This window comes from Centruroides sculpturatus, unplaced genomic scaffold (genome assembly GCF_000671375.1).
Source record: "Centruroides sculpturatus isolate CEXI.00-Female unplaced genomic scaffold, Cexi_2.0 scaffold219, whole genome shotgun sequence".
In the NCBI taxonomy this organism is placed as follows: domain Eukaryota; kingdom Metazoa; phylum Arthropoda; class Arachnida; order Scorpiones; family Buthidae; genus Centruroides; species Centruroides sculpturatus.
This window is the reverse complement of record NW_019384506.1, coordinates 599691-626789: the sequence shown is the minus strand read 5'-3', so window position 1 is coordinate 626789 and position 27099 is coordinate 599691. Positions and strand designations below refer to the sequence as shown.

Genomic DNA, 27099 nt, shown 5'->3' with positions numbered 1-27099 from the left:
AGTAGCCAGAGGGAGCGTGGCCGAATAGAAGAACAATAGCGATTTCGCCGTTGATGTTGGATGGCCTCACCTTAATCTGGCGAAGATAATTTTCTTTGGGCGAAAACAAGCTCAAAAAAAAAAAGAAGAAGCCCGGTCGTTACTTAACGCGAGGGAGAGAAAAAAAAAACAAAGATTAAAGTTTGGAGAGGAAGAAAGAAGACGGAGGCAACCGTAACAGGTCTATTAATCACGCTTAATTGCCAGCTTCCACGGATCTTCGGCATCTTCCCACCTCTTTTACGGATTTATATTTAGACAAAATAGATAGGGCCCCTTAATGAAACTCCATTAACGACTGCAGAAAGCGAATTATCCCCGTTCGACGGAGAATAATGTGAAAGGGTTTCCTCCCGTTATTAACACCTCTCTCTCTCTCTCTTTCCCACCTTTCGGGCGCCATTTTTATCGTGCCGCGTAATAAAAATGCTCTTCTATTATACGGACTCGGGTGACTTCTCTCTCTCGGTCGAGTCGGCTACACCTTTCGCAATTCCGTTTTTATGATGGAACGTGTAAATTGGCGGTTTTTCCGCTGGCGCTCCACATACAAATAGGAAACGGAAAGACGATACGATCTTTTCTCCAGGAAAATTTTCGCCGCTCGACCATGGGATTTGTATGGGGAAAAGTGCTAGTGTATTAATTAATTAGGAGGGATTGGTTGTGTTAAATGTTTTTTTTTTTTTAATAGAGAAGGGATAAAGTGCAATTCTCCTTTAAAAAATATGGCAGCTATTTACCTAATCGAATTTATGGATTGGGAGAGAAAAACTAAGAAATACGAGTTTGGGTGAAATTTTAAAGTCAGAAGTGCAAAAATATACTGAATAAGCAAAGCAACACCTCGGCCACATCTTCCTCGTCCTCGACGTGACAAACGACGAGAGAGAGAGAATTGTTACCGTTACCGGTTTTCCGGTGATTCTCCGAAAGAAAGGAGGATTTATGGGAAAGATAAAGAAAAAAAAAAGAAGAAGGGGTGAAGAAAAACAAGGAGAATCGGCCGAGTAAATGGCGCCCGGTTAGTAACCGGTTTTGCGGTAAGAATCGCCCATCCGGTCGAATCGGATCGAAGTTGATGGATGCGAAGAGTCGGAACAAAGCGAAGGAATCTGATATTCCGCTCGCTCCATGCGCGCAATAAGGTCTGCTTAGTCCCTCCGTCTTCCAATCCCTAAACCCCGCGGCTAAAAAGAAAAAAAAAATCCCTCCCGATCCAATCGAGGGACGCACCAATACGGGGTTTACGATGGATAATCCCCGAACGACTGTAAAGAGGCTAGATAAATAAGCCCGAAACACTCTTACTCCCCTTATAAGTGAGCCAACGAATTCGCATCCCTCCCTCCCTCCCTCCCCCCACCAAACGTAATTCTCCGGCCGAGATTTTTATCGTTTTGGTAAATTGGATTTCCGTCGGCCACCGGTCGCTGCCCGACCCCACTTTCTCTTTCCGGGGTGGTTGCCGGAGAAGTGGCCTCGCTCTTCTACGCTCCTCCACACTAGCCACACCGAGAGGGGGCGCTCGCCTCTCCGACACGGAGAGGCGAGCGCCCCCTCTCGGGAATAACCGGTCAGAGACGAATGGATTCCCGGAGCGCCACCGGGCGGTTTGGGATGAAATTTCCCTTCTTTCTACACACGAGAAACCACCACCCGGAGAAAAAAAAAGTATTTAAAAGATATGTTTTGTCAAAAGCCAACAAATGCCCATTGATTGTTAGTTGGAAGCACGTCGAGAGGGGAGGAGATACTAATTATGCTTATCTAGTGGAACAGACGTCGTCGGGTGCCTGGAGACTCTATTGTTTACCTCCAATTTTACCGATTTTTCTGTGGGCGATTGTTTTCGGGTTCTCGCGCTCTCCGGTTATCTGAAATTTTTCTTGGGGCGGAAGAAAGTCCGAGGCGGAAATGACGAAACAATACTCCTGTCGAGCGACGGAAATTTGTTTTAATTGAAGAGCATTCCCAGAGGAGAAGACGTGTGTCTTTTTGTTCCTTTCAACCCGAAAACATTATAGATCTTTGCCTTTCCGCCCACTTTATCGCTTCTTTCTCTTCCAATCGTCTTAATTTCTTCTTAATCCTCTGAATACTAAATGGAAACAATCGGAAAAGGATGCTGATAGATCCCCGCACTGAAATAAGAACAACTGAAAAACCAATTTTTTCCACAGACAGAACTTCTCGCTCGTTGCCGTCACGGATTGCGCTTCCCTCGGCCGCGAGGTCGCGACGCGATCCAAGATGGAGATGGAAAGACAATCGAAAACCACCGAGGCAAAAGGGAACGTTAAAAGAAAAGTAAAGGTGGAATGTGGTCGAGTCCGGAGGGTGAGAGAAAAAACCTAAGACCTCTTTTGATTTTATGCCGTTTGAATCGGAGAAATTTAGTGAAATAACGGTACCTACCTGTCAAGATAAGGAACCAATCTCGGTCCTAACACGTGGATCTTGCCGAGAGGATACTGGACATTCAGCCGAGAAGACAAAGTAAAGTTCGATATCCAAAGTCTGTCCGAAAACTGGGTCACTCGGATGTCTACCCAACCGGCACGATGAAAGATGTGAGTCCAACTGCGAGAAGAGACGAGAGAAGAATGAGTAAAGTCAAACCGAGAGAGCGACTTGTCGCATCGGCGCGCGCGCTATCGTTGATGGCGCGCGCTGCGGTCGTTCATTAGTTGGTGGCGGCGGCGGGCCATCGGCGGAATCCAATTATCCGCATTCTCCGCCTCCGGAGATCGCCCGCAGACAGCCAATTAATGTCCCTCGTAAAACCGGTCGAGTGGCCGGACAGACGGACGACGGGGAGAAGAAAAGGACGTCCCCGTCATCTTACAAATTAGCTAGGGGTGCTGCGCGCCCCCCCTCCTCGGGTCGTAAAGACTCGCTGCACATCGCCCACCCGCTCGGAACTCGTTAATGCCACTTCCGGAAACTTTTAACGCCGCTAAATGGGGTTCTGTCTTTTGTGTTTCGTCCCCTTTCCGTGAAAATCTCCTTACAAGAGAATCCTCCTCCTTATGGATCCTAAAAGATCCATACGAAGTACAATACTTTTCTAACATCTGACAAAATTCTCTCTATCCTTTCGGATCCAACTAAAATATACCAAGAAGTGGCAAAACCGTAAATATTATATAGAATACCGGGGTAATCTCTGACAATATGGGCACAGCCGGAAGTGTTTTATACACCAGTAGACTTAGGGATCTTCATATTCTAACTATAACTATAGAGGTTCTTATAGCTCCTGGAGGATCCATATATTCTCCTCCATACTCTGAAGATAACTAGAGGATCGGGATAGTGTTCTCTTGGGAAGATTAGAATATGTTCTTCTAATTAAACTCAGAGAAGATCTTTACAGATCCTATAAATAACATAATCCATAGAACCCATAGGTTTTAATTGTCTACGGTTAATCATTTAAATAATCTTCGGAATAAGGATCCTTTATGGATAAGGATTTACGAATCCTCCAGTTAACATCATAACTAGATACATTAGGTGATAATTAATGCATTGTATTGAGCGAAGATAATGTGGCATTAAGAAGACGAAAGGATCTTTCTTTTCCTATTTCTACTATCAAAATATGGGGGAGATTTGGTATTTTCATCCCCCCTCCGTTCGCATCCGATAATGTCTACTCTATAGAAAGAGAAGCAATAAAGACGAAGTTTAAGCGAAAGAGATATTTTCTTACGTGGCTTGGCGTGACAACGTGGCACGTGGCCATCAGTGTGGTAAAGACGCGGCTAAAATCGCGTGAGGAGAGTCACGCAAACCGGAGAAAAGGGAAGACTAATTGTTGTCCGGGAGAGACGGGAAATTCGCGTGACTAGACGAAAGCGAAGGTAGGATTACGACAAGAAAATATCGATCGCTGCGGTTATAGAAATACCTCTTATTATTTTTCTTTCTTACCTTTCTGGACCGGCATTGGACGAAAAAGTACGTTCGTCCGTCCATCCGTCTCCGGAATACGTGACGTCGATTCGTCGATACGGATCGGGTTCTAGATTCTAAAAAATTGAAAAGAAATAATACCATGTGAGCTTGGAACCTAACAGAGAGCCAATTCCTCCTCCTGTGACTACGAAAATGCTCGGTAAATCCGTTCTAAAAGGGTTAGTAAACGAAGAAACGGGTTTCGAACCGGGACGTTCCGCGATAATCGGAAGAGTCGTGAAACGGAAGGACGTAAACAACACCGGAACGAAGAAATCGTCCAGTTACTAACGAAGTTTACTCGGAAAAGAAATAATTTACTTAGAGGAGGTGTCAACGAGACTGGCTCCGGGCTATTATTTAAACGACGGAGAGAGAGAGAGAGAGAAAGAGAGCGAAAGGCCACGTAGACTGATTCTTGCTTCCAATGTTTACATTGCTTTTTTTTTGTGGGCCGCGAACCGTTTACACAGAAAACGGCCAAACCACTTCGTACGTGCGGCTTCCCGCGTAATTAGCAAAGTAATTTCCATCATCCTCGGCATATACAAGCGGAAGAGCAGAGAGAACCTTCCTCCTCCCCACCCGGAATAAACAACGGGGAGAGGTGAGGGGGGGAAAGCTTGGTGTTGCTCGACCGTCGCCGGCGCAGTTCGGCGAGAGTTTAAGAAGAGCGACTCCACCCAAACTATCTTTTCTTTCCGCGCCCGCTTTTTTTTTCCGGGTGGAGTTAATACCTGACGTCGTCGTCGTCAATTAATTTCCGAGTTGGGTGTTGTCCCAGCGAGTCCCAGAGGTCTTCTCGGAGCATCCGCCCAACGCAAATATGTAGAGCCGACGGCCCAAGCGCGTGGATGACGTCACATCCGCACTTTTCCGCTGTGCGGAAGAGGCCCGGTCGGCCCGATCGGCCACACGACCGCGGAGGAAGAGGAGGAACAGGAGGAGAGTAAGAAAGCGGCGAGAGGATGAAAAGGAGGAGGTGTCGAGTTTCGATATTTACGACGGGCGGTGGATCCGTTGGTCGGGAGATCGTAAAATGCGTCACTTCCGCCGCCGGTCGGACGTCCGAGGGACAATTAGGGCAACGGACACCTCTATTTACGAACGACAATTACCCGGCGGCTGGCTCCTTGTTAACCCCGCAGTTAGGAAGTCGGATAATAGGATGCCGCTCCGACCATAAATCACGAGCGGACAATAGGCCGGCCGGAACCGGACAGAGCGGGCGTCCCGACGACATCTAGCGGCCGTTTCTCGGCCGCCATTACCATAACAAAGCGGAAAACGGGGGGGTTGGTACGATATCCGACCCCTCTCTGGAGGGTGGAGCCGCCGTACGTCATTTCCGCACTCACCTGTAAGGAAAAGTTGATCGGACGTCCGACTTCGACCACCGACGAGTGAAGAAGAGTAGGAATTCGGGTCTCTGGTTCTGGAATTGCTGCCTCCACCGTCACGGAAGAAACTGTTAAATAAAAAACTTTAAAACGTGATGCCGAAACCGGAAGCTAGAACCGGAAACGGAACCGAAACCGAATCATCTCCCCGGAAGTAGTTTCCTCCACGCGGCTAATTGGCGAATTGTCGGAAAGCAACTTCCGGAAGCGCGGAATTCCGCGCTTCCGGAATACAAATTGCGATTAGAGAACGAGAGATGTGGAATGCGAACGATTTCATTCGAAAATTTAATCTTTTTTTTATTTTCCAATATGGCTTCCCATTTCCGTTTCTACGAAAGTAATGACAACTCTTTCGTCAGCATCCCTTGATTCGGAACTATTTTCGGTCTCGAGATCTCACCCCGCACTTCGTCTCTTTCTTCAACGACAGACTCAATTACTCGCCAGTCGAAAATCGGGATTTATAACCCGGCCTCGGACCGCTTTCGATTAGTTCTGTCGGTCCAAATTAGTACTCGACCTCTCCACTCGGACCACCATTTGTCACCCTCGCAGACGGCGCCACTATCGTCCCGGAAATTCCGGTTTTTCGCCAGCAGGTGGCCACCGGAAATTCGAAATCGAAAGAAGCCCACGTGACCATCGAAACACCCAACTATCCGTCAATCTCTCGTATCAACGGTATTAAAAATTAATAAATGCGTGACGGATTCGTCAACTTTAACACATCACGATATGACCCCGTCGTTACGTTATCGAAATGAGATTAAATTTACGTCATTTTCTCTACGTCACACGTGCTTATTCTTTTACGTCACACGAAGGAGATGCGGAGAAAGGGCCCCTTTTCCACCCACAAATTCTTTCACAGTGTAGAAAGGATTAAGATCCTATCCCCAATACGAATTTTTACACACAATGGGTTCTGTGGTATTATTCTTTGTCAGACATCTTTCCATTGTAATTTTCGGAATAAATTAAAGGAAATATATTTTATAAATCTCATCGGAATATAATTTAAAGAATTAAATGGCCAGACATATTATATTATTCGTCACGGAATGGTCACGTAATCGATTGTAACCGGCGTAATTGGAAGTTTATCTGGCGATTAAAATGGAAGAGTCATAATCAACAACAATTTGCCGATTTCAATTATTCGTAAACACTCGAGATACATACGTTACGTGGAAGAAAACAGAGCAGAGCACTCTTCGTCATCAACCTTCACCCTTCGAGTATAGGGTACAAGAAAATAATAGACGTAATCGTAAGAAAACTATGCTATTTGACTCGTGGTTAACGTAAAGAATTGAAAGAATACAAGTGAGAAACTAGGTAACAAGCGTATGTATGTCCACAACCAATCGGAATGAAGTAATCCCTTTTAAATTACGTCACTTTAAATATATACTGTGACGTCATACGTACAGAAATTCACTCGTAAGCGAGGTTGCGGCCGAAGTTTTCATCGCTAAAACGTGAACGTTCGAACGTCGTACAGCGCTCGACGTTCGAACGTTCGAACGAGCACGTCGAACGTTCGACGTTTACGTTTTACAGATGAAAACTTCGGCCGCAACTTCTCTATTAATCCTTATAGGGCTTTATAATTACAAATACCACGTATTAAAACCCTTTTATTTCTTTCCCGGCAGAGAAAAGAAAACAAGAAAGTAAGAACAACGGATCGTCCACACCCACAAGTAAGAGAATTTTCTATTGTTAAAAGAAGGAATTTAATTCTGTATAATCTCCACCTACAACCTGCAATTTGATAGCTTTGTGTTACTCCTACGAAGTGCACCCGATTTTCAAAGATTGACGAGTTGGCCCGTTAAACGCGGTAAATACAGTAAAAAAATTCTCGCTTATTCTACGAGACTAGCGGTAAAAATAACGGTAAAAATCGAACGCGAGAAACACCGCTTTGCGCCGTCGCATCCGAACTCCCAGGCTATAATTACGGAGGGAAAGGGTGCGTGTAGGTAGCGGCACACCTGCAGGAAGGCCCTTTCTGCTACCCGGGCCAGTCACGAAGGGGAGTTCGAGGAAAAAAAAAAGAAACAAAACAAAAGAAAACTTCGTGTCTCGCTATTCTCGCATCTCGGAACCCAATGGCAAATGGGGGATGCGAGCGACTTGTTTGTCTTTCTCGCCAAATATTATTTCCGTCACGTGTGTCCCTAGAGAATCGCGAGAGCCTCGACGCTTACCTATCGTTGGGTCGACGCCATTGTGCTGGTCTTGGCAATTTTTTCCCCCTCGAAGCTTAGTAATAATACCACATCCGACGAGAAGAATGTTTGCCCTTCTTCCTCGCAACCATTGATCGACGCGATCCTTTCTGTCCGATAGAAAAGTGTTGCTAAAAACCTCTAGTTTATCGCGTCGCTCCCCGACGGAGCAACGTCGCGTGCGGGACAACGATTAAGATAAGATAAAACGTGACAAGGTTGAAAACGGCTCGATGGATTAATGAGGAAAGGTAAAAATCTCGCTGGCGATAGAAAATCGCAACGTCGCGAATGAGCTCGCTCGGTGTTCATCGGGCGGAAGACTGCCGTTTGGAAGTCGGAAAACCATTTAAGGCGCGTTGAAATCGCCATTTTTCGTGCGCGTGACAATGCCACCCACACTGCCAAATCACTTTATCTGCATTTACGCTAAACGTGTCGAAGTAAAATCGATCGCTATCGCATTCGTTATCGCTGTCGCAAAAAGAGTCGCGTGTCGCCCGAAAAAAGTGTGATTTACAGTGCATGGTTTGTGATTTGGAGACGGCAATTTACTCGAAAAAGAAGTGTTGGAGTGAAACTAAGCGGGGGAGGGGATTAATAGGGGGAGAGTTGAGACCTCAACAAGCGGTTGGCGTCTGGAAAACATGCACCTCGAGCCACGCGTGACGAGCCTGTCAAAACGAAGACGAGTCAAGAAAGCCTGCAGCCAACGGGAGGGGGGAGGTGAAGGGTATCATTCTTTCGTCGTACGTCGTCCGGAAGCCCTCGGGCACGGAAACCCAGCGGGGACTTTTAGAAAAGGGCGTAGTCGGAGGGAGAGCGCGTGGCGGGGTGGCACTCCGATCGATCGTCGGGGAGATTCGAGGCGGTCCAGGTGAGCGTGACAGGTGAGTCGGCTCGATGACAGGAGAAGCGTCGCGCTCCGCCGGTTTTATCGGGCGGTCCGTTTCCAGCCGATGGGTGGTCCCGATCCAGTTTTTCCCAACCCGGATGATGCGGGTATTCATCCGGACCACCCTTCTGATAATTAAAAGAAAGCTTACTCGCATTGACGACGGTCAGCTGCACGTGCCGGGTCCACTTCCAGTCCACTATAGGCAAGCTGGTGTATAGTGGTTGGCAGCAGGGTGCCTTCCAGCGGTACAACAGCTTCTCGGTAGAAGAACCTATCCAGAAAAAAAAGAAGAAGAGAGTAAGAGGGAGGGTAAACGATAGGGGTGGATATTATCGTCCCGATAAATATTCGGCGCAAATATTCCAATTACGTACGAAAGGGGGGTCGTTTCGTGTAATAAAATTTGGCTATTATGAACAGATAGCGGGAGGAGGGATGTAGATTCGCCACAGAACATCTATTAAAAGCTCTCTCTCTCCGTGCATCCATCCTCTCCTCCCCCACTTCTTCCTTTCCCTCCTGCCTTCACGTTTGGGCGAATCTTACATAACAACCCGTCAGTCTTCCTCCTCTTCTTTCGCGTGACTGCTATCAATTGACATTCGTGACGAGTCGGGCTCCGTTTCGTGACGTGCTAAAACTGCACTGACACTCGACCGGACTCGTCACAACTCGGCAAACGCCCGAAGGCCAAACTCCCGGCTTTACTCGTGTTATTTTTTTCTTCCTGTCACGGCCACTCGGCGCTCCCTCTATCCGTCTGTCAATCCGAAAAGTCAGAGGGGCGACATTTCGTGACGTTACGTAAGCGCGTAAAGTCGGTTCGTCACGATCCGCGCCGTGCCTTTCGGGATTAATTCGTGACAAGTCTCGATTATCTCGCGGTCAAACGAAGAGAGTGACGAAACAGCCGACGTTTTCTCTCTCGATTCGATTAGAAAGCGTCATTAGTGTTAATTAGCTTGGCGAAATCCGATTACGGAAACACGTCGTTCTTCGGCGCGCCGTATCGCGCCGCGGCGCTAATGGCAACGCCGCGCCGCGAGGAGAGAAAAATGGGGAATAATTAAATCAGCGAAGGATATAGTCTTTGACGCGACACGAGAAAACGCACGTCACGATCTTCGAGATAACATATTAAACACCTCTAATGTTAAAGTTTTCGTCACGCTTCTCTCCAACAAAAGAAAAAACCGGTATTAATAATTATCGCTAGGAAGACTTCACGCAACGCGCGTTACGTTTATCAAGTTTTCGTGTGACGATGGACCCGCTTAACCTCCGTTCTTAGTTAAAATTCGATTAACGTCGCGAGGAAACGAGAGATTTTTCTCGACGGGGGTGCGAACTTGGCAGGAGTAGAGGAACGAATGGGATTTACGGGACAATTCTCGCTCGCGAGTGTCCATAGTTAACGATCGCGACAGTCGAAACACGTAGAACGGAAAGTTAAGAGTGTTTACGTTCGGGAGGGAACTTTTACGCCTCCGTAACGTGATTCGAAACAATGTATAAAGATTTTACTATCCCCCTTCCGGGAACTTACTTCACGCGGATCGGGTGAAAAGCAGTTATGTATGATAATTGCGTGTAAAGATCAGAAAGGGGGACGAGCACCCCACCTTACAGTTCGCCCTCTTCGTCGCCGATTAAAGATGGAAAAAAAGAGCTAATAGCTCAATCGATTCTTCGAGTGTTTACGAAACACACCATCGATAAATTAGGGCGACAGGCGGAGGGGGGGTTGTTCGTCCCCACCGGAGCGCTGGAAAGGATAGAGCGAGAGAATGATAGGTTAGTACAGGGCCCGCCGGGGCGAGAGAGAGACCGCGCCGCCATTTTCGCGGAAACTAGGTTTCACCTACTAGTCACGTGCCTTACGTGGGCCCGCTTCCGACTCCGGACCCGCCCCCGGGCGCCGCCACCGAAAACGAAAGGTGGCCGAAACGAAATAAGGGGCAACTTACCGCTGCGGAGCAACAACCGGCGGTGGCCGGGTGACGAGCCGTTTGTGGAGAGGAGGGAGAATGCGCGCGGCCTCCGCCATCGATCGGGAGCGGTGCGCGTGCGCGCGGGGTGATGGATGGCCGGCGCGCCTAATTTCTCCCGTCAACTGTTGCGGCCGTCGGACGGTCGAAGACACCCCCCTCTTCCTCCTCCCGCTCGGACAGGCGATAACTTGTAGATACGTCGCCGAGTTAAGGTCGCATCGAGCGGCCCGCGGATCTGATTCTAACGTTTACGACCCGCATCGGCCCGAAATCCTTCCACGCGCGATCTAAGGAGAATAATACGTAGTACATTACGTAAAACATACAGTACAGAATAGTACCATAACGAACCCACAGGGCTTACGAGCCCAACTCTCTTTTAATCAACGTAATGGTCGTAACGAAACGAGGACTCGGGATAATTCTCCCGCCATCTTCGCTCGTTCCTCCCCACCTCCTCGTTGAATATTTATGAACGACCCCCGCCGGGACCGCGCTTCCCTCTCTGTCCCGCTTTGACACCAGTTAGTGGCGCATTTAACTGCCGGAGGAAGAGAAAGGGAGAGAGGATCGGGGAGAGGGAAGAAAAATCCGAGAAGCACCCGGAAGTGAAGGTCGTGACAATCGACAAAAGTGGGAGTAAAATTATGGAAAATCTATATTAATGGATTCGAAAGGTTCCGTTCTGAACTCTTCCAGATAACCTCTCCCTGTATAAAAGCAGCGCGAGATAACAATAAAGTAGAACTTTTCCCTTCTATCCGCTAACACCAATCCTAGTTTTGATTGTCTTAATAGCAAACAAATGCATTAATAAAAGCTTGGTGAATGTCACAATGCATGCAGATTTTAGGTATTGTTCGTCTATTGTAAGGAGGATGAGAGTCGAAGTTAATCCGAACAGGGTGAGGAATATGAAATGTCTTCAACAACCTTTCCGTTTCCGTTCCACAGTAATAATTTTATAGGCAGGACTAAACGAAAGGAGGGAAGAAGTGCGATTTCGGGTGTTGTCGGGTCATTCGAGAACGGCGCCCAGACGAAATTACAAAGAGATAGCGACAATACACCCGCCCGAAACCCAATCTGCATTACGAAATAACCTATCTTACGTCTATACGCGAATGTATTGATAATTAACTGCGTGACCAGACTGTGGTCGGCAACTATCCAACAATATTGTCTTTCGGCCATTTCGTCACCCTCGAATCTTAAAAATGAATTGTCTCACCTGAAAAATCAACGCGGTAGGTGGCCGAGTCACGATATGCAGATTGGAGAAGGATGGTGGGGCGTAGATCCTCGGATAAGGGAGAACGAGTCCTCATTTCCACCCGCGTGCGATGTTCTCCCACGGGATTGGATAATACCAGATCTAGAATGTGTCTTCCCGGAGAAGGTTCGGATCCGGTCAGCAAGAACCGTCCGCGTCCAACTCGAGTGACCATCCCTCCGTCGAAGGTAACATTTAGGTGACTGCCCTTCAGAACTAATACTTCGATTCGTAAGGGTCTCTTCGAAGAGGCGGGATCTTCCAGAGACACGTAGACACCGTGAATGGGTTCCACCACCGTTATCCTCCCTCCGGTCTTTTTGCGTCCCACCAGATTGCCCGCTTCCAATTCGATCTTCTTGTTTCCCGCTTTGTAGAAAGTCCAGATGGCCCTACAACCCCCGTGACCCTCCCATTTGTGCCAATCCGAGTGGGAACCCGTCGACCAGCCGCAGGTAACGTGGCTGCCCCCTCCGATTACCGCAACCAGTCGAAAAGGTATCCCAGTAGGATAATAAGAACCGATTCCTCGAATGCTCAGACGTCGTACGGGGTCCTGAACTTTAACCTCGTGACGAAAGGTGACGTTTCCCACGGGATTTTTAGCCGTGGACACCACCGTGTAGGTTCCCGCTCGCCGAATTCTCGGAGACCACTCGATCTTCCGATTCTTCGAGAACAGAACGGTGCGATTACTTTCCAGCAACCTCCAGTCCACTCTGATGTCACACAGGCTGCGGGTATTCAGGTGTAGAGCTAGTTTCAACGACGACCCGGTAGGAATTACACCTTTGCCCGACAAAGTTCCGTGGTCCAGTCTGTGGCACACCTTCAACACGCGAGAGGTTCGAGCTTCGATTCGAACCGTCCCGTCATCCACTAGAGCCAGGGGATGAAACTCTCCCTCTTCGTTATAAGTGTGGTGTATTTCGGCCGACAGGCGACAACGTCGATCGTGACGTACGGAAACATCCCTGTCGTCGGCTCCCACTTGTAGCGTGTGACGTAACTGGGTGCCATCGCCCGGTCGCAGCAACAGACGAGTGGCCACGTGGTGCGTGGTGAAGACGGTCAACAGGAACGTCACTCGACTGTCGCTGGGGTGACGATGTCCGTTGCGCGATCTGAGGACGGCATCCGACATCCGATAGTCGACGGCCACCTGCCAAAAACACAGAGAAAATGAAAGTGAAAGGACGGAAGCGGTCGATTCGGCGGTGAAGACGACTCGGTTCCGAGTGGGTACAGACAAAAAAGAGCACCTGCCGGAAGTGTCGGACGCGACGGAACGACAGTCGCCGGCGCCGCCTTTCGAGGGAAAGATGACATGGCAGATAACACTCACCACAGAGATCGATCGATGGACCCATCCGTGCAGGTTGCTGACGTTGACAGAAACTCGATGTACTCCTTCCCGACCAAAGGTGTGTTCCTGCAAAAAAAAAAAACAAGAGAGTTTCGTAGTTGTAAAGGATTCTGGGACTGTATGTTCTTCTGAAACTAACCCGAAACAAATTTGCTAGGTCGAAGCGATGGGGCGAGAAGCACCCCACGCGCTAAGCGACTTTTCCCGAAATCAACTCCTAGGAGAAGATAACAAAGGTCGAAGACGTGGTCATCGCGGCGTAGAAAGCAACGGATTTCAATATGGCGATGGAAAACAGATGCGATCGAGGGGAAGCCAGATCGGGCGTACACCGGCTCGAGGTAATTAACGACGTGGGTAATTGTTTCGCCGGACGGAATTAATTAGCGGCTAGTTGCCGACGCCCTTCTAGGGCCCGCCCGCTCTTCCGAGAGGCCCTACGGAAAGCAGATTATTTTAATTACGGCCCTATTTTCTTCCATTCCGTCGCCGGTTTCGCGGCGCGTGCGACGCGTCCGGAGGGAGAAGGAGGGAGACGGAGGTTAGAAAAGCCATCGCTTCCTCCCTCCGCGTTACGTCGACCGAAATGCGAAGACGTCACAAAGAGTCTTTTGATGGCGGGACAAAAGACGTCGCTTCCGTCTCCGACCCGGTGCCAAAACAAACATCTCGCCGCGGGTGAGTCTCGGGGGCCCGGAAACAGTCGACAGAGGGAGCGACGAATCCACCGGGACTCTTTCTTTTTCCTCTCCAAATATACGGCGCGCGCAAACCGTAACCGAGAAATGTAAATGCCGGCCCGCTCTTATCTCACTCTCTAGTGTTATCTTTCCGCTCCGGAAGAGCTTTAAGAACACCCCTTCGCATCACGCCTAACACAAGCGACAACGGGGAGTCCAGGTGTACGGGGAAAACCGCACGAAACTACAAAGCTCGAATCACTGATCTTTCGGCATTTTACGAGACAGGGCCAATTCGTTAATGTAATTTCGGTCCGTGTTTGGTAATTACACAAGGTTTAAAACACGAGAAGATAGGGAGCTTTTCTCGGAAAAGAATCTGTTGATCACAAGCCAAATCCTTTCGGAAACACTCGGCATCGATCGAATTTAACTAGGAATTTCTTCGTAGGGGGGTCTTGGAAAAGTTTTCGCCTCGGTAGAGAATTCGAAAGGTCACGAAGCTTTCCGGATGTCTTCCAAACACACTGTCAACTACGCGGCCTATGGACCGCGGATCCAAGTCCAAACTTATTTACCTTTTCCTTCCGTGCCCTGGCAGGTTTCGACGCAGCTGCTCTACTTCGACCCCGTATCCGGTCACGTGAGCGTAACCGTAGCGACCAATTTTTGCCAATCGGCGCCATGTTTTTACAACTGTTTCGACTTTGCTCTAAGAAAACAATCCTTACGTTCACCTAACTTGGCTTCAATGCACTGTACAACGCAGGTTGGAAGAGTAGAATTTAAAGTAGAGGGATGAAAAACTATTCTTCTCCGGGTTGGCACACAAAGTCACTTATGATCGTCGAGAGATTTCAGAGAAAAATTATCTGAATGTTCCATGACACAAAGCGTTGTAGGAAAAAGAATAACTAAGTTACATACTTTTACGGTTCCATTGGGTTTATAATGAGGTGTTCGGCACCCAAAAATGGGAAAACCGAGTGAAGAGTGACAAAGAGTTTCTTGTCCGACCCGAAAAACGCGTAATCAACATTCAACGCGTGTCATCTGTAAACGTTAATTAAATTGGGTGAAGGACTGTCTCCGAGACTAACTTTGGCGGTACATTGGAAACAAAGATCCATTAACGGTGTGTAGGGGGTGATGATTTCTAACTCTTTCTATCCTATTCCGAATTTCAAACCCGGCAGAGGGATCGATCAACGCTAGCAATCGTCCTATCGATTCACCCCGAAATTAGAGAAAGGGGGCAAAAATCAAAAAAAGTACTCACCAAGACGCTCCTCCGAAGGGACAATCCAGATCCGCCGGGGAAGGGTCCGCTCTCCCACGGGTCCTCTTCGTCCACGCGCCAAGAGAAAGTCGGATCGCATCCCGTCTCCACCGACGCCACCAGGCGCGCTTTTCTTCCGGTGTACACGGTCACGTGACCCGGGGGAAGATGGGAAGGTACGCAGGTGGGCGTTTCCTTCACCTCGGGATGCAAGGTCACCTTCAGGCCGGACGGGATTGGCGGGGACACCGTCACTCGGCGTCGAGCGGACACCACGCCCTCTCCCGCGTCGACGACCACACCTGGAAGAGAAACGGACAGGCAGGTGAGGAAGTGTGGACAGGTGCCGTTGTTTGCAGACACACTCGTGTCGGACCGTTCGAATTAACGAAAGAGCCTCTCGAGAGCGCCGCCGGTTCTCTAGCCGTGGGCAAACACGCGCCGTTTTAATAACGAGATAAAGCGCTACGGCAGATGGTCGCGCGCCGCCGCCGTCGCAGCTGTCGACGTCACACTAGACGCGGCCGGCCCGCGGGCCCGAAACCGCAAAGCTCCCTCCGCGCTCTCCCGTCTCACCGCGAGGTGTGAGAGAGAGAGAGGGCGAGGGACCGGGCGCCGCCCGGTCCGAGTAACACATATTAATTACTTGTCGAGTAATTAAAAGCGCGCCAACTGTCGGGGGAGGGCTGCGAGCGGGAGGGAGAAGCGGGGCATCGCTTGTGTAAACACGGAGTGGAGAGGAAAGTGCACTTAGAGTGGCAGCCGAGCTTTAACGAGATTTGCCCGCTTCCTCGCTACTCGTATATTTATTAAATTTTTCGCCCGTCCATTTTGACTCTAGTATTAAATTTTTGTTCGCCCGACCCGTGGGGTCGACTTTCCACGTTTCTCCACCTTTAGGATCGAATGGGGCCAGCATTCTCTCGCTCCCACTTAAAATACTACTGCGGACCAAAAGGGGGACAAAGGTCGATTCGGAAAGTAAGTGGGCGGCCGGGGACCACTTCCGTCCGGAAACAAATTATCATAAAGCCACCAGTGTTGCCAACCGCAGCCGTTAAAAGTAATTAAGGTAATTAGTACGACGAACAATTCGGTTTCCGGTACAGTGGTCGAGATTTAAAATCGTATGCAAGGAACGTAACTACATAACATGTTTACGAAGGGTGACCGACAATACGTTTTCGAATAGGACTTTAGTGAAAACGTTACACCAAAATAGTAGCGTAACGTTGTTCGTTACCGTGTACTGTACGAGTATATAAGGATATATATAAATCGTATTTATTTATACAACTTATAGAAAGGTTACACACTAGAGACGTTGACCTGTGACATTTTTAGACGTGTTGTTTTATTCATACGTTATTATACCCATCCCCTATATTACGAAACAATGACACAACCGGAAAGACGAAACAATGCTTCTTTACAGATGAAAATATTATGTAATGGATTCTCAATTGTTCCTAACAGATTTTCCACACTCTTCGGGCAGTCTTCCTCCTAAAAGAAACACCGACACCAAACATAAAGAAGAGAGATAAATGCCAATCGTATTTTCTCAAACACAACCCACCCTTACATAAACAAGAGTTCATAATACCGGACCCTATTCCGATCCGAGTTGTATGACGGGATATAACCCATTACTTGCTTGACTTAAATCTATCCCGTCGAGCAACTGGAATCATATCTCGTGCTATCGTCGGGGGGAGGAATAAATCGCGCGCGAATGTGTCAAATCCGACTCACCTATCACGTGCGTCCCGGGAGAGGGTATCTTCGCGGTCCAAGCCAAGCCGGAAAGTCCCTTTTCTGTCACCTCTACGATTTCTCTAGCCGAGCATCGTTCGTCCATCTCCCAAGTGACGAAGAGACGAAGTCGAACCCCTGTAAGAGTAAAACAAGAGTTAATTGGAGTGGTAACCACCCGATTGAAGGGGTGTTCTTTGGAGGGCCCGACCGCAACGAAACAAGAATGGAGCTATCGACCGTCAGAGGGTAGACGAAGGGGAAAGGAGAAAAAGAAGAGCCACCGGATAGCTGGGGGGTGGGAGCAGACTAGAGATAGTGAAGAGAGAGAGAGAGAGTGCGGCGTCTGGCCGCCGTCCATTGTGTCCGCGCCCACTTATCTGTGCGGACGATATCATCGGCATTCGGTGGTCGGATGCCGGAATCCGGAACTCTCCCTTCTCGGGCGGGAACGGGCCGTGACTGGCCCAATCCTATCTCCCTTTCTAGCCGGACGCGCCGAACCACTGCCTCCTCCTCCTCCCCCCAACCAAACCTTTCCTTTCAAAACTCTCGGCTCAATTCTATCGAAAGTGAAGTTTTACATTAAAAATCTAAATTGATGGCAAAGTAAACAAAAAAAAAGAAGTACAAAGGACCGCAAAAAAGGCTGGCGCATCGCAGGCGACGTCGCGCGGCGGCGCGCCACGAGTAATGGAAGTTTCTTGTACGAACGGCGGGTGTCCGCGGTTTAATGATTCGGCGAGGCCACGCTCGGCCGTTTCGGCCAGAAGGCGGCGGGTGGGCCCCTCCTTCCGGGATCCGCCGCTCTCCGACCTCCCGCGGGTTTCCGTCGAATCGCGGCGCCACCCGCGGCCCGAAAGTGGTATTTTCGCGTCGTTCGGGAAAGCGGCAAAACCATCGGAAAAGGGGGAAGAAACGATTGATGGAAACGCCCGCCGCATCCGTTTACTCCAAGCTCTTAACAATTCGACTTAAAAGTGTATCCTCCGCACCCGCGGCATTTACTCGCCGTCGTTACTAGGCGGCGCTGTGCGGATCGCTGTCGTTCTCAGGCGGCGCTGCGCGGCCGGTCGCGCAGCGCCGCCTGAGAACGACAGCGAGTAAATTCCAGTTCCCGCGACGATTTCCGTAAAGCGCCCTCTGCACAAAAATTTACAAAAGTAAGTGTTTAAAAAATTTCTTCTATAAATTTTATCAGGAAAAAATTCAAAATGCATTCGAAGAACTTTTTTTTTTATTTCTTTCTTTTTACTTGGCACGAAATTAACTACGAAAAATGTGAATAATAAATATTTAATTGCAATTAAAAATACATTAATGTATATGCAAAACAGACGGAAGATATATAAAGTTTTTAGTTTTGTGGGGGTGAAAATAAAATGCCTTGAATCAAAATTCCAATTATAAATATTAATATAATTATTTTAATTTACCAGGAAAATAATGCCAATTTATAATCGAGAATAAAAAATTTTAATTCCAATTTTTAACACGATATTTAAAAAAAAAAAAACTACAATTAAACTTTATAACATTTAACACGTTAAACTAATCAAAAATTTATAGTAACAATAACGTGAAATAAAAGTTTTATTAGGTGTACAACTAGAAAATTACAATTGACCGATGTGTGCTTGTATTTTTATTTTGAAGAAATAAAGGACCCCGTGTTGTCGCGTGTATCATTCATTTTATATAATTATTTAAATATAAATTTTAAGGAAACTTCTTGATATTGTTTCCTTATTTTACCTATTTATCACTCGATTAATTACATAGCTTATATATAACTTAAATTATTAATAGGAGAAGGCAGTAGTAAGACGATCTTGACTAAAAACAAAATGGCGATCGTATGAAGAATGGACGTCGCGAATCTTATTTATTTTAAGCAAATATAAAAGAGTAGGAAAGAAAAGTAAAGAATAATTGAAATGCCAAGTTTTGGCCTATATATTTATTTATAATATAAGAAATGGGTTCGAATCTGACTCAAAGTCTCGAATATTTCGTGTTTAGTTCGGATCCGAATGCTGTTTTCCGACTTACCGGCCTTTTAGTCGATAACGGTAACATTGAGGTTAGACATACAACCCACATATCGTGTCCAAAATTTAATCCAAACACAATTTTGGGGCATCTCTCCCATCGCTAGCATTTATTTGCGTAGTAAGAATCGAAAAACATCTAGATTTCTCTATTTGATTTCCTTCTAAGAACCGGTTATCCGAGTTTTGTAGATGGATTCGATAAATCGATAAATTATGTTTCCCAGACAGAAAAAAAAAAACAATGCGTTTTGACCCCGGATAGGAATCGAACCCATATCCTTCAATACGGTGACGAATGTATCCCGGTATCTTAAGTAATTTTAGCGAAAGACGTAGGTTCGGATTCCATTTTAACTGTCGCGAGTGAGAACTTTCAGTCATAAATGATTATTTTATGGTAGAAAAGGAAATTTGCGATTCGCACATACGTTCTATTCCACGCGTATCGTATCCTATTCGATGGATATGGAACACAATCGTCTAATGGTGACATCGGAAACGAGTAAACAAACATTTGAAAAAACACTGGTAACAGAAGACGGCACCAAATGGACAAGAGAAAGAAAAAGAACAAATTAAATTAAAATTTTCTTAAAGGAACGGCCAATACTGGAGAAGAACACGCGCAGTCATTATCCAGCAGAGGATTCGGGGATGGAAGAGTTGAGATTCCCCCAGAGGGATTACCGATTCCGGGCGCCGGCCGACGGAGGAGGAGGAGGAGGAGGAAGAGGAGGAGGGGAAGGGAGGAAGCGGTCCGGAGGTCGTCCGTACGTGACGACACAATCGAAGAGAAATTCTGCCGATAAAGCCGGACGGACGGACAATAGCCGGCCGATCGATGGCCGGACGACGCCCATCCGCGGTCCGGTCGGGCGGCGGGCGACGGGGGTCTTCCTCCCTCCTCGATTGGCCCTCACTCGGCTACCCAGACGATAACATTCGAAAAAAAATGCACTTTATTCTAGAGCCTTCTGTTAAGTAAATCACGGGCGCACCTATCCGAAAAATGCAAAGGAAGCATCGTTCTTTGCCAATACAACCGATCCTCCTCTTTTTCTTAACCGAACTTACGCGAAGAACACGGATCCTATCTACGAATTTGCACGTAGTAGCTTAATACAGCAAAGTTAAACCAGTCTGTGTTAGTAGCAGCAGCGCTTGGGTTTTTCCATTCGCCCCAGGATATTCCTTTCTCCCATACTTTTGTAAACAATAAAATCATGCTTACGCTTACTAATTAATACGATGTCGAGCCCTGTATAAACCTTAATAAAGTGAATAATACAAATACAAATAATCAAACAGTCGTTTAACTCCGTCACAAAAAGATCATTTACGTCACACTAAAGAGGGGGTTTTGCTGTTGCCTAATTGAGTTTTGTACCCGGTTTTTTTCACTCCTGTGTTTCCCCTTTTGTACATAATTTTATATTTTACTCCATAACAATGAGACCGGGTTTTGAAACAGAATAGAAATAATTTATTAACACGGCAGAGGTGTCGAAAGACGGGTGAAGAGGACACGCCCTTTTTCGTGTTGGCACAAAAGAGAACTAAATCGAAGCCAACAGACAGACGGCCATATTTCCTATTCATACAAAAAAAAACACTACATTTTACATAAGTTTCGACCCGTAAACCCACCAAGTACGTCTGAACCATTCGATAATTACGTAAAGACGAAAGTATATTTGTCGCGCGAGTCGCAAAATATTCGCGAAGTATCGCCCGAGATTCTCAGATTAGAACGAACAGAAGAGAACAATAAAAAGTTAATTAACAATGTTAACGCCATAGAGTTTTTTTACGTGAAAATTTGTGTAATAAAGTTTACTTTACTTGACTTAATTAATTAATTAATTAAGTTAGGTAATTGTCAAGTTATATATTCTTTAAAAGTACAGTAAACCTTTTATAAGTTTATCTCCGAAAGCATTGTCAGTTTTTGAAAAACGTCTCGTGATGACTTACAAACACACCACCCTTTATTTAGTAAGGAAATGAATCTCTACACCATTGCATTTGTCATGATTCCGAATGACGTGGGTTCGTATCTGATGCGGGGGGGAGGATCCGAACCCACGTCTTTCGGGGATGACCTACAACCGCAGATAACAAATGATTTCATACGAATTTAAAAAAGATAATTCGAACTTACCACGGTAATTAGTTAATTACTTAATTAGCATTTATTAATACAATTAAATATTTATTAATTAATCCACTAATCGATTCGAGTCTCTTACGAGGAGAATGTCGTCTCCTCGTGTAAAAAAATCGATGTAAAGGTTTTGATTGATATGTATCTTATTGACGTAATATCCGTCTCGTGTGTATAAGTCCGAATGTGCTGGTGTGTTTATCCATATGCCGTGTATATGTACCGTACAGTACAATGAATATGTCTGTATTTGTACATGTCTGTTTTTGATTATGTATGTGCGCTTCTACGAGATCCTTGTGGGCCAAATTGGCCATCGTTCACGACAAAAGTGGTTTTTAGACACCAGTAAAACTTGGCATACCACCCTAGTTCTATTGTAAACGTTTCGTATATTTGTACCCGACATTACCATCCAACGGTATAATAAGTCTATGTACTGTACTGTTCGTAAAAGGTCCTACGATTGGACTCGTTTATGTACGTCATAGCTATGGAACACCCATACATAACTTAGATCCCTGTTCTCTTAAATAGCCACGTGTTTGTATATATTTACTTATAGTACATTACCTGCTTACATCTGTTAGTATGTGTCCTCGTGTACTGTATTTGTTCGTCTTCGCGTATGTCTCTCTGTATCTATGTATATATACTGGGGGTATATACCAATATCTGTGATCAATTAACGTTTTTAAAAATAATGATAAGATTGTTATACAAAAATAGAGCATTCTTTTGAATAAATCCAACGATTTTCTCGGCAAAAGTACACCAAAAAAAGGGAATTAGGAACACTTACAAAGTGTTTCTCGTCCGGTCGCATCAGCATTCTTAAAATACTTGTCGATGTAATTTGCATAATGCAAATTACGGAAAATTCACGTGTGTTAAACCGGATTTTAATAATACTTCGTAGAAGAAGATTTTAACACGACGACGATGATAATCCCGTATCGACGGATTATCTAATACAACAAGAAGGCACGTAAATGCTTTCGAAATAAATGGCCTCCAATTAAAAAACAATTCTCCCGCATCGTACACCCGCAGTTGTGTATATTAACACAAATAACACCGGGCCTACAATAATCACTAAATCGTACATATACGTATTAGATTATTACACTGTATTCATACATCCAACTCCTTTCTAATGTATACCTAATTCTCTAATATCAATCTGGTAGGTCTAAATACTTTTCAGTTGAAACTTTTTTAATGGAGGGAGTTGCTTCTTCCCTGATAGCACCGGTTACTAAAGATAATCCTCGGTTATTCCACAAATCCTCTTAGACACGGGTTCGGGATGTGTCGAAGAGTTACAGTATATTTATTTAAGAGTTTAAACTCGTATATCTCGATTATCTTAATCCGATTCTGACCAGAAAATTAGTGTAGTATTTATTTGACGAATCGACTTTCGTATATCTAAGTACAGTCGACTCCCCTATAATACTGTTGATAATTCCGTTTTATATGAATTCCGTGTTGTACGAATCACTTAGATTTTACGTATTTGTAAAATCGTACAACATGGAATTCATATAAAACGGAATTATCAACAGTGTTATAGGGGGGTCGACTTGTAACAGGGTTTATAAGTAGAGGTTAGAACACGAGACATCATATGCGAAAGTGAGTCACAGTTTTATGTAATTAAGTCACGAAAAAGTATTTTACCTATGTGTTATTTTAAGGTTTACTTAATGTACGGTAAGGCAATTCCCATAATTTAGACGACAAGTACTTATCAAAGGGCGTGGGTTCGGTTCCAAACAGGAACTAAACACGTTTCTTTTTTTTTTGTCTGAATTGTAATTTATTTCTTTTGGTGAATCATAAAAAAGGTTGGCAATACATTAGACTCGGGCTCGGGGGGTATTATTTGTTTGTTAATACGAGAAATATTATTAAAAAAACTTTTAGAAATTATAAGACGAAAAGTACGATTTGAAAGGCGAATAGGAGAAGAATAAATTCTTGGCACGGGTCGTAACCGAACAGAAAAATCGACAAAACGATAACAAAGGGGATCAAACGAAACATCCTGGTGTTAGCTGCAAGTCGACTACTTAATAAATTGTTAGCTGACAGTTAATAATATTTTATTTAAGCATCGTGCGGTATGATGGAAACTCGGATCATCAATCGTTACGTCAGACGTCTCGTCACTCTGCGGGACAAAAATGGTGTTTCTAAAAAGGCGTACGACAGCACAACCCTTCTTCTTCTTCTTCCATCGCTCTTAAGGGTGGAGTCGTGAAAAGTTTCGTGTTTTAAAACGTTATTTACGTATCTAAAAATGAAATAAAACCCCCGTTAACGCTCGAGTGAAGCCATAATAGAAGGTGAAAATATAATCGATCGTCGTCGACACCACCATAAATTGTTCCCAGGTGTTAACTAATTTCGAAATGTAGTGAAAAATACGGTGTAGAATTTGGTGTTTCTAATAACGTGTGTGACTTAGAATTTAGATTAGGTCTTTCGGTAGGACCCATTTCTACTAGAGAAAAACAATACTTACCTTTTTCTGTTCCGGTTACTTCCAATTGTACTTTGACTGTCAGCCCTTCTCCGGCATAAGTGGGCCCAGGCCTGATTTCCAATACGGCAGGTCCCAGTTTAGGTCCATCCACCAAATACACGCTCCAAGCTTTTCCTGCCAATGGATCATCGGAACAACGAGTTCCACCCGATCTGCGAAGAATAAATAAGTGTTAGAACAAGCTCGACTTCTTATTATTTCCGTTATAAACCATGGAGGATGATCAAAGACGAAAAGATGGAGGAAAGCCGCGGGTCTTACATAATCGTGGGTTTCTAGAATCCACAAAAAGTGAGCCCGGGGCCCGGAAAAGTTACCATCCACTCAAAATAGTAAGGAGAAAGAATAGGAGGAGAAGCAACGCCAAAGGCTAAGTCGATGGACAGGTGGATGCCAAGTCGAGAAGAAAGGTGAAGCGCCAGGTGCTCGACCGGAAAAAATGGGGGTGGGAGGACCAGATACAAGAGACAGACAGCGATTTGAAAAAAATAAAAATAAAAAAAGAAACCGGAAATCGGCGTTCCCGTTGGCTTTCGGCCCCACTTTTTTTTATATACATCGCTCGATAAGCGGATAAATCCATTGTTCTTATCGAACGATAAATTCAATATTCATTATTTACATACGTAGAAATCATTTCTGAAAACTAAAACAACATTGTTTTTATTTAAATTATCATCCGCACAATGTATTCTTGACCTGTCCACCAGAGGGCTAAAGTCAGTTTTCGAAATTCAAAATATTAACGGAAACCAAATCTCGCAACGATAACGCGTTATTATTAACGTTTGAAGTACGCCCTCTGGTGATCAAAGTTACTTTTCCGGGGTAAAAACCGTAATATTTTTTCTTTTCTGTTTACGTAAACAATTGTTTATCCTTTTATTGGCTTTAATGTTACTTTAATATTGCAAACAACATTAATTTTATTATTAGCTAAAGAAATATCATACGTTTTCCTTTCTACCAACAAAAATTCTAGATTTATTTTCGAATGTGCCGACATTAATCATTGGCTTGTAAAAAAAAATAATACAATAAAAGTTTACCGTCTTTTATAGTGAAAAATCTGAATAAACTTTTAAAAAGCTTGCCATTATCTTCTTTTTTTTTTATTTTTAAACTAACCAATTACAGATTGCGTTTTAAGTCATTTGAGACCGTCCTTTGAAATTTAATTATTTTTGCTCTTCCCGATTGGATCTCTCTGATTTATTGGAAGTGCCGGAAACTATTCTAGATACTTTTTTAAACTCTTTTTTTTCTACAATTGAACCGGCACATTTTTTGTTTACTTACACAAGAAAAAACGTTAAAAAAACACTCGCGATTAATTCCGAGATTTAGTGTCGGAATATCGAAATTTAGTGTCGGAATATCGAAAATTAAACTTGATTTTTATGTGGGAACATCTTTAAAGTTTATTTTCGGTTACGGCCTTAATCGTATAGTAAGTAACTATTAAAATTCACAATAAACTACACACCCCAGAATAGCGGTTCCCGGACAACTGGTTATCAATTATAAAAGGGGTGCAAAGACGGCATTATAAACTCCAAATCTATTCGAATAGTTGGAAACAAAAGAATATTCTATGATATATTCTTTAGAGACACGTAAAAAAGAACCCCCCCCCGTCTTGGAAAGTGAAGAACGAAAGGATCGTGGCCCCACAATTCCGATTCCTAATCCATTCTCCGCATCCCCTCTCGGCCATTACGCATTTATTATTCGGCGATTTTCACTTTCTCGTTTTTTCTTCCGCTCGAAATTTCCGACTTCTTCCGGTCGATAACCTACTAAAACCGTTACGGGACGGAAATGCTTCGACTTACGATTTTCGCTCCAGCACTTTCCCGGTTAAGGGGCAATTTTCGCAACCGAATCTTTCTCCGGGACGTTGTTCGGACCGGATTTTATTTATTTATTTATTTAATTTCTCTCGAAATTGGTCGGGGAATATTCGATCCCTCGTAAGGGAAAAGGAGTTACGTCGTTTCTTGAAAACGGACAAACAACCGGCGATTGTCTAAATCGTCGACAATGGCCAAGACGAAGGAGTTCGCGCCCAAGGCGCGCGCCAAGAAAACCAATGCGTTAGAATTTTAATTAATTAAAAGGAAGCGGTTGGCCGGAAGAAGAGAGCCGGGAGAAAGAGAAGAAGAAATGAAAAGAGAAAGTCGGAGAGAAACGGAAAAATCCGAGAACGACGGAAAATCGAATCTTTTTTGTTCTGGCTCCAGTCGAGCGAAAACGGCGGTCGCGGTCGAAGTCGATATCCTCCCTCCTCGCGACGGGCCGAACTGTTGCGCGAAGAACGAAGCGCCGGAACGACTCGGCGCGGCGGAAGAAAGTTTCGGCCCGCGCTACCAACTCCGGCACGTAACAAACTCCGGTCCGAGTAAAAGGACGGGAAAACGGTCCGACCGCCGCGAGGTGGCGCCGCCCCGCAATTTTTGCGCCTCTTGGCTCGCGCTCCCTCCTCTTACGTAAGCCGTCTTCTCCCGAAATAAAATCTACAAACGCCCCCGAAGAGAGGCGGGTCGGGACTGGCCCGTAACTGGAGCCCGGGGCCGGGGAGGGACTGGAAGGGCCGCCGGAGTGGCTGGAAAGGAGGGAGAACGAGCGCGGAGCGAAAGGCGAACGACACTTACCGATGGCCATCGCCGCCGTTGTCTGGTGACCGGCGCGAGAGGCGTCCGGGCTTTTCTTCTCCTCCTCGGCCCACTGCGCGCGCAAGCGCCGAAGGGTCGAGTCTGCGCCCTGCTTCCACCACGTGACCGTTCGGCGCGGCGGCAGATGCGCCGGCGTCGCCGGCGGCGGCGGACGTTTCGTTCCGATCCTTAATCTCGACGTCGACGGCGACCGGAAACGACGGGTTAACCTCGACCCTCCGCCTTTTCGTCTTCTCCGGCGGACGAAACCGAAAGCCAAAGTCGCTTCCCCGGCGCTCTTTCTCCTCTCCGCACCCGACACCTCCCGCGGAGCCGTAGGGAGGGTGGCGCTGAGGAGGAGGCGGGCCGTCGCTCCCGTCCACCTGCCAGCCGCGTGGTGGCGCGCAACAGCTGTGTCGGCCGGTCTGGAGGAGCGGCAGGCCGGAGCCTCCTCCGTCACGTGACAGCGGCATTGCGGATGGTGACGGTGGGGAGGAGGGGAGAAATTGGACGACTGCCGACGGTCGACGATCGTCGCGTTCCGTCCGCAGTCGCAATTCGCGAAATGTCGAGGTCCCGACGGGGGTAAACGCCCGATCTTCCTCCCGATCGTCATTTTTTTTCCACTTCGTAAGGTCTTACTCCTCCGAGTTCGAACCGCCGAACATCCTCCGAACCAACCGAATCCACTAAAAACACTTCCCTCCGTTCTTAACAATGTGTAAGACACGAAATAAAGATTAGTTGCCAACGATACTCCGCTACCAACTCGGAACACACACCGTACTTTAT

At 46.1% G+C, this 27099-nt stretch overlaps 1 protein-coding gene across 1 annotated transcript in view; it reads right to left on the bottom strand.

The window, feature by feature from the left end:
• The window catches only part of LOC111622242, a 118150-nt gene extending 91355 nt beyond the window's left edge, over window positions 1-26795 (bottom strand). Inside the window, exons 1-10 of the mRNA XM_023364594.1 lie at window positions 26308-26795; window positions 23633-23805; window positions 16885-17022; window positions 15130-15431; window positions 13150-13236; window positions 11763-12966; window positions 8689-8811; window positions 5361-5470; window positions 3979-4076; window positions 2458-2622 (exon numbers count right to left, since the gene is read on the bottom strand). Of these exons, the coding sequence (XP_023220362.1) occupies window positions 2458-2622; window positions 3979-4076; window positions 5361-5470; window positions 8689-8811; window positions 11763-12966; window positions 13150-13236; window positions 15130-15431; window positions 16885-17022; window positions 23633-23805; window positions 26308-26780 (2873 nt within the window). The 5' untranslated portion in view covers window positions 26781-26795. The remainder of the gene's footprint in view (window positions 1-2457; window positions 2623-3978; window positions 4077-5360; window positions 5471-8688; window positions 8812-11762; window positions 12967-13149; window positions 13237-15129; window positions 15432-16884; window positions 17023-23632; window positions 23806-26307) is intronic.
• Between the last annotated feature and the right edge of the window lie 304 nt (window positions 26796-27099).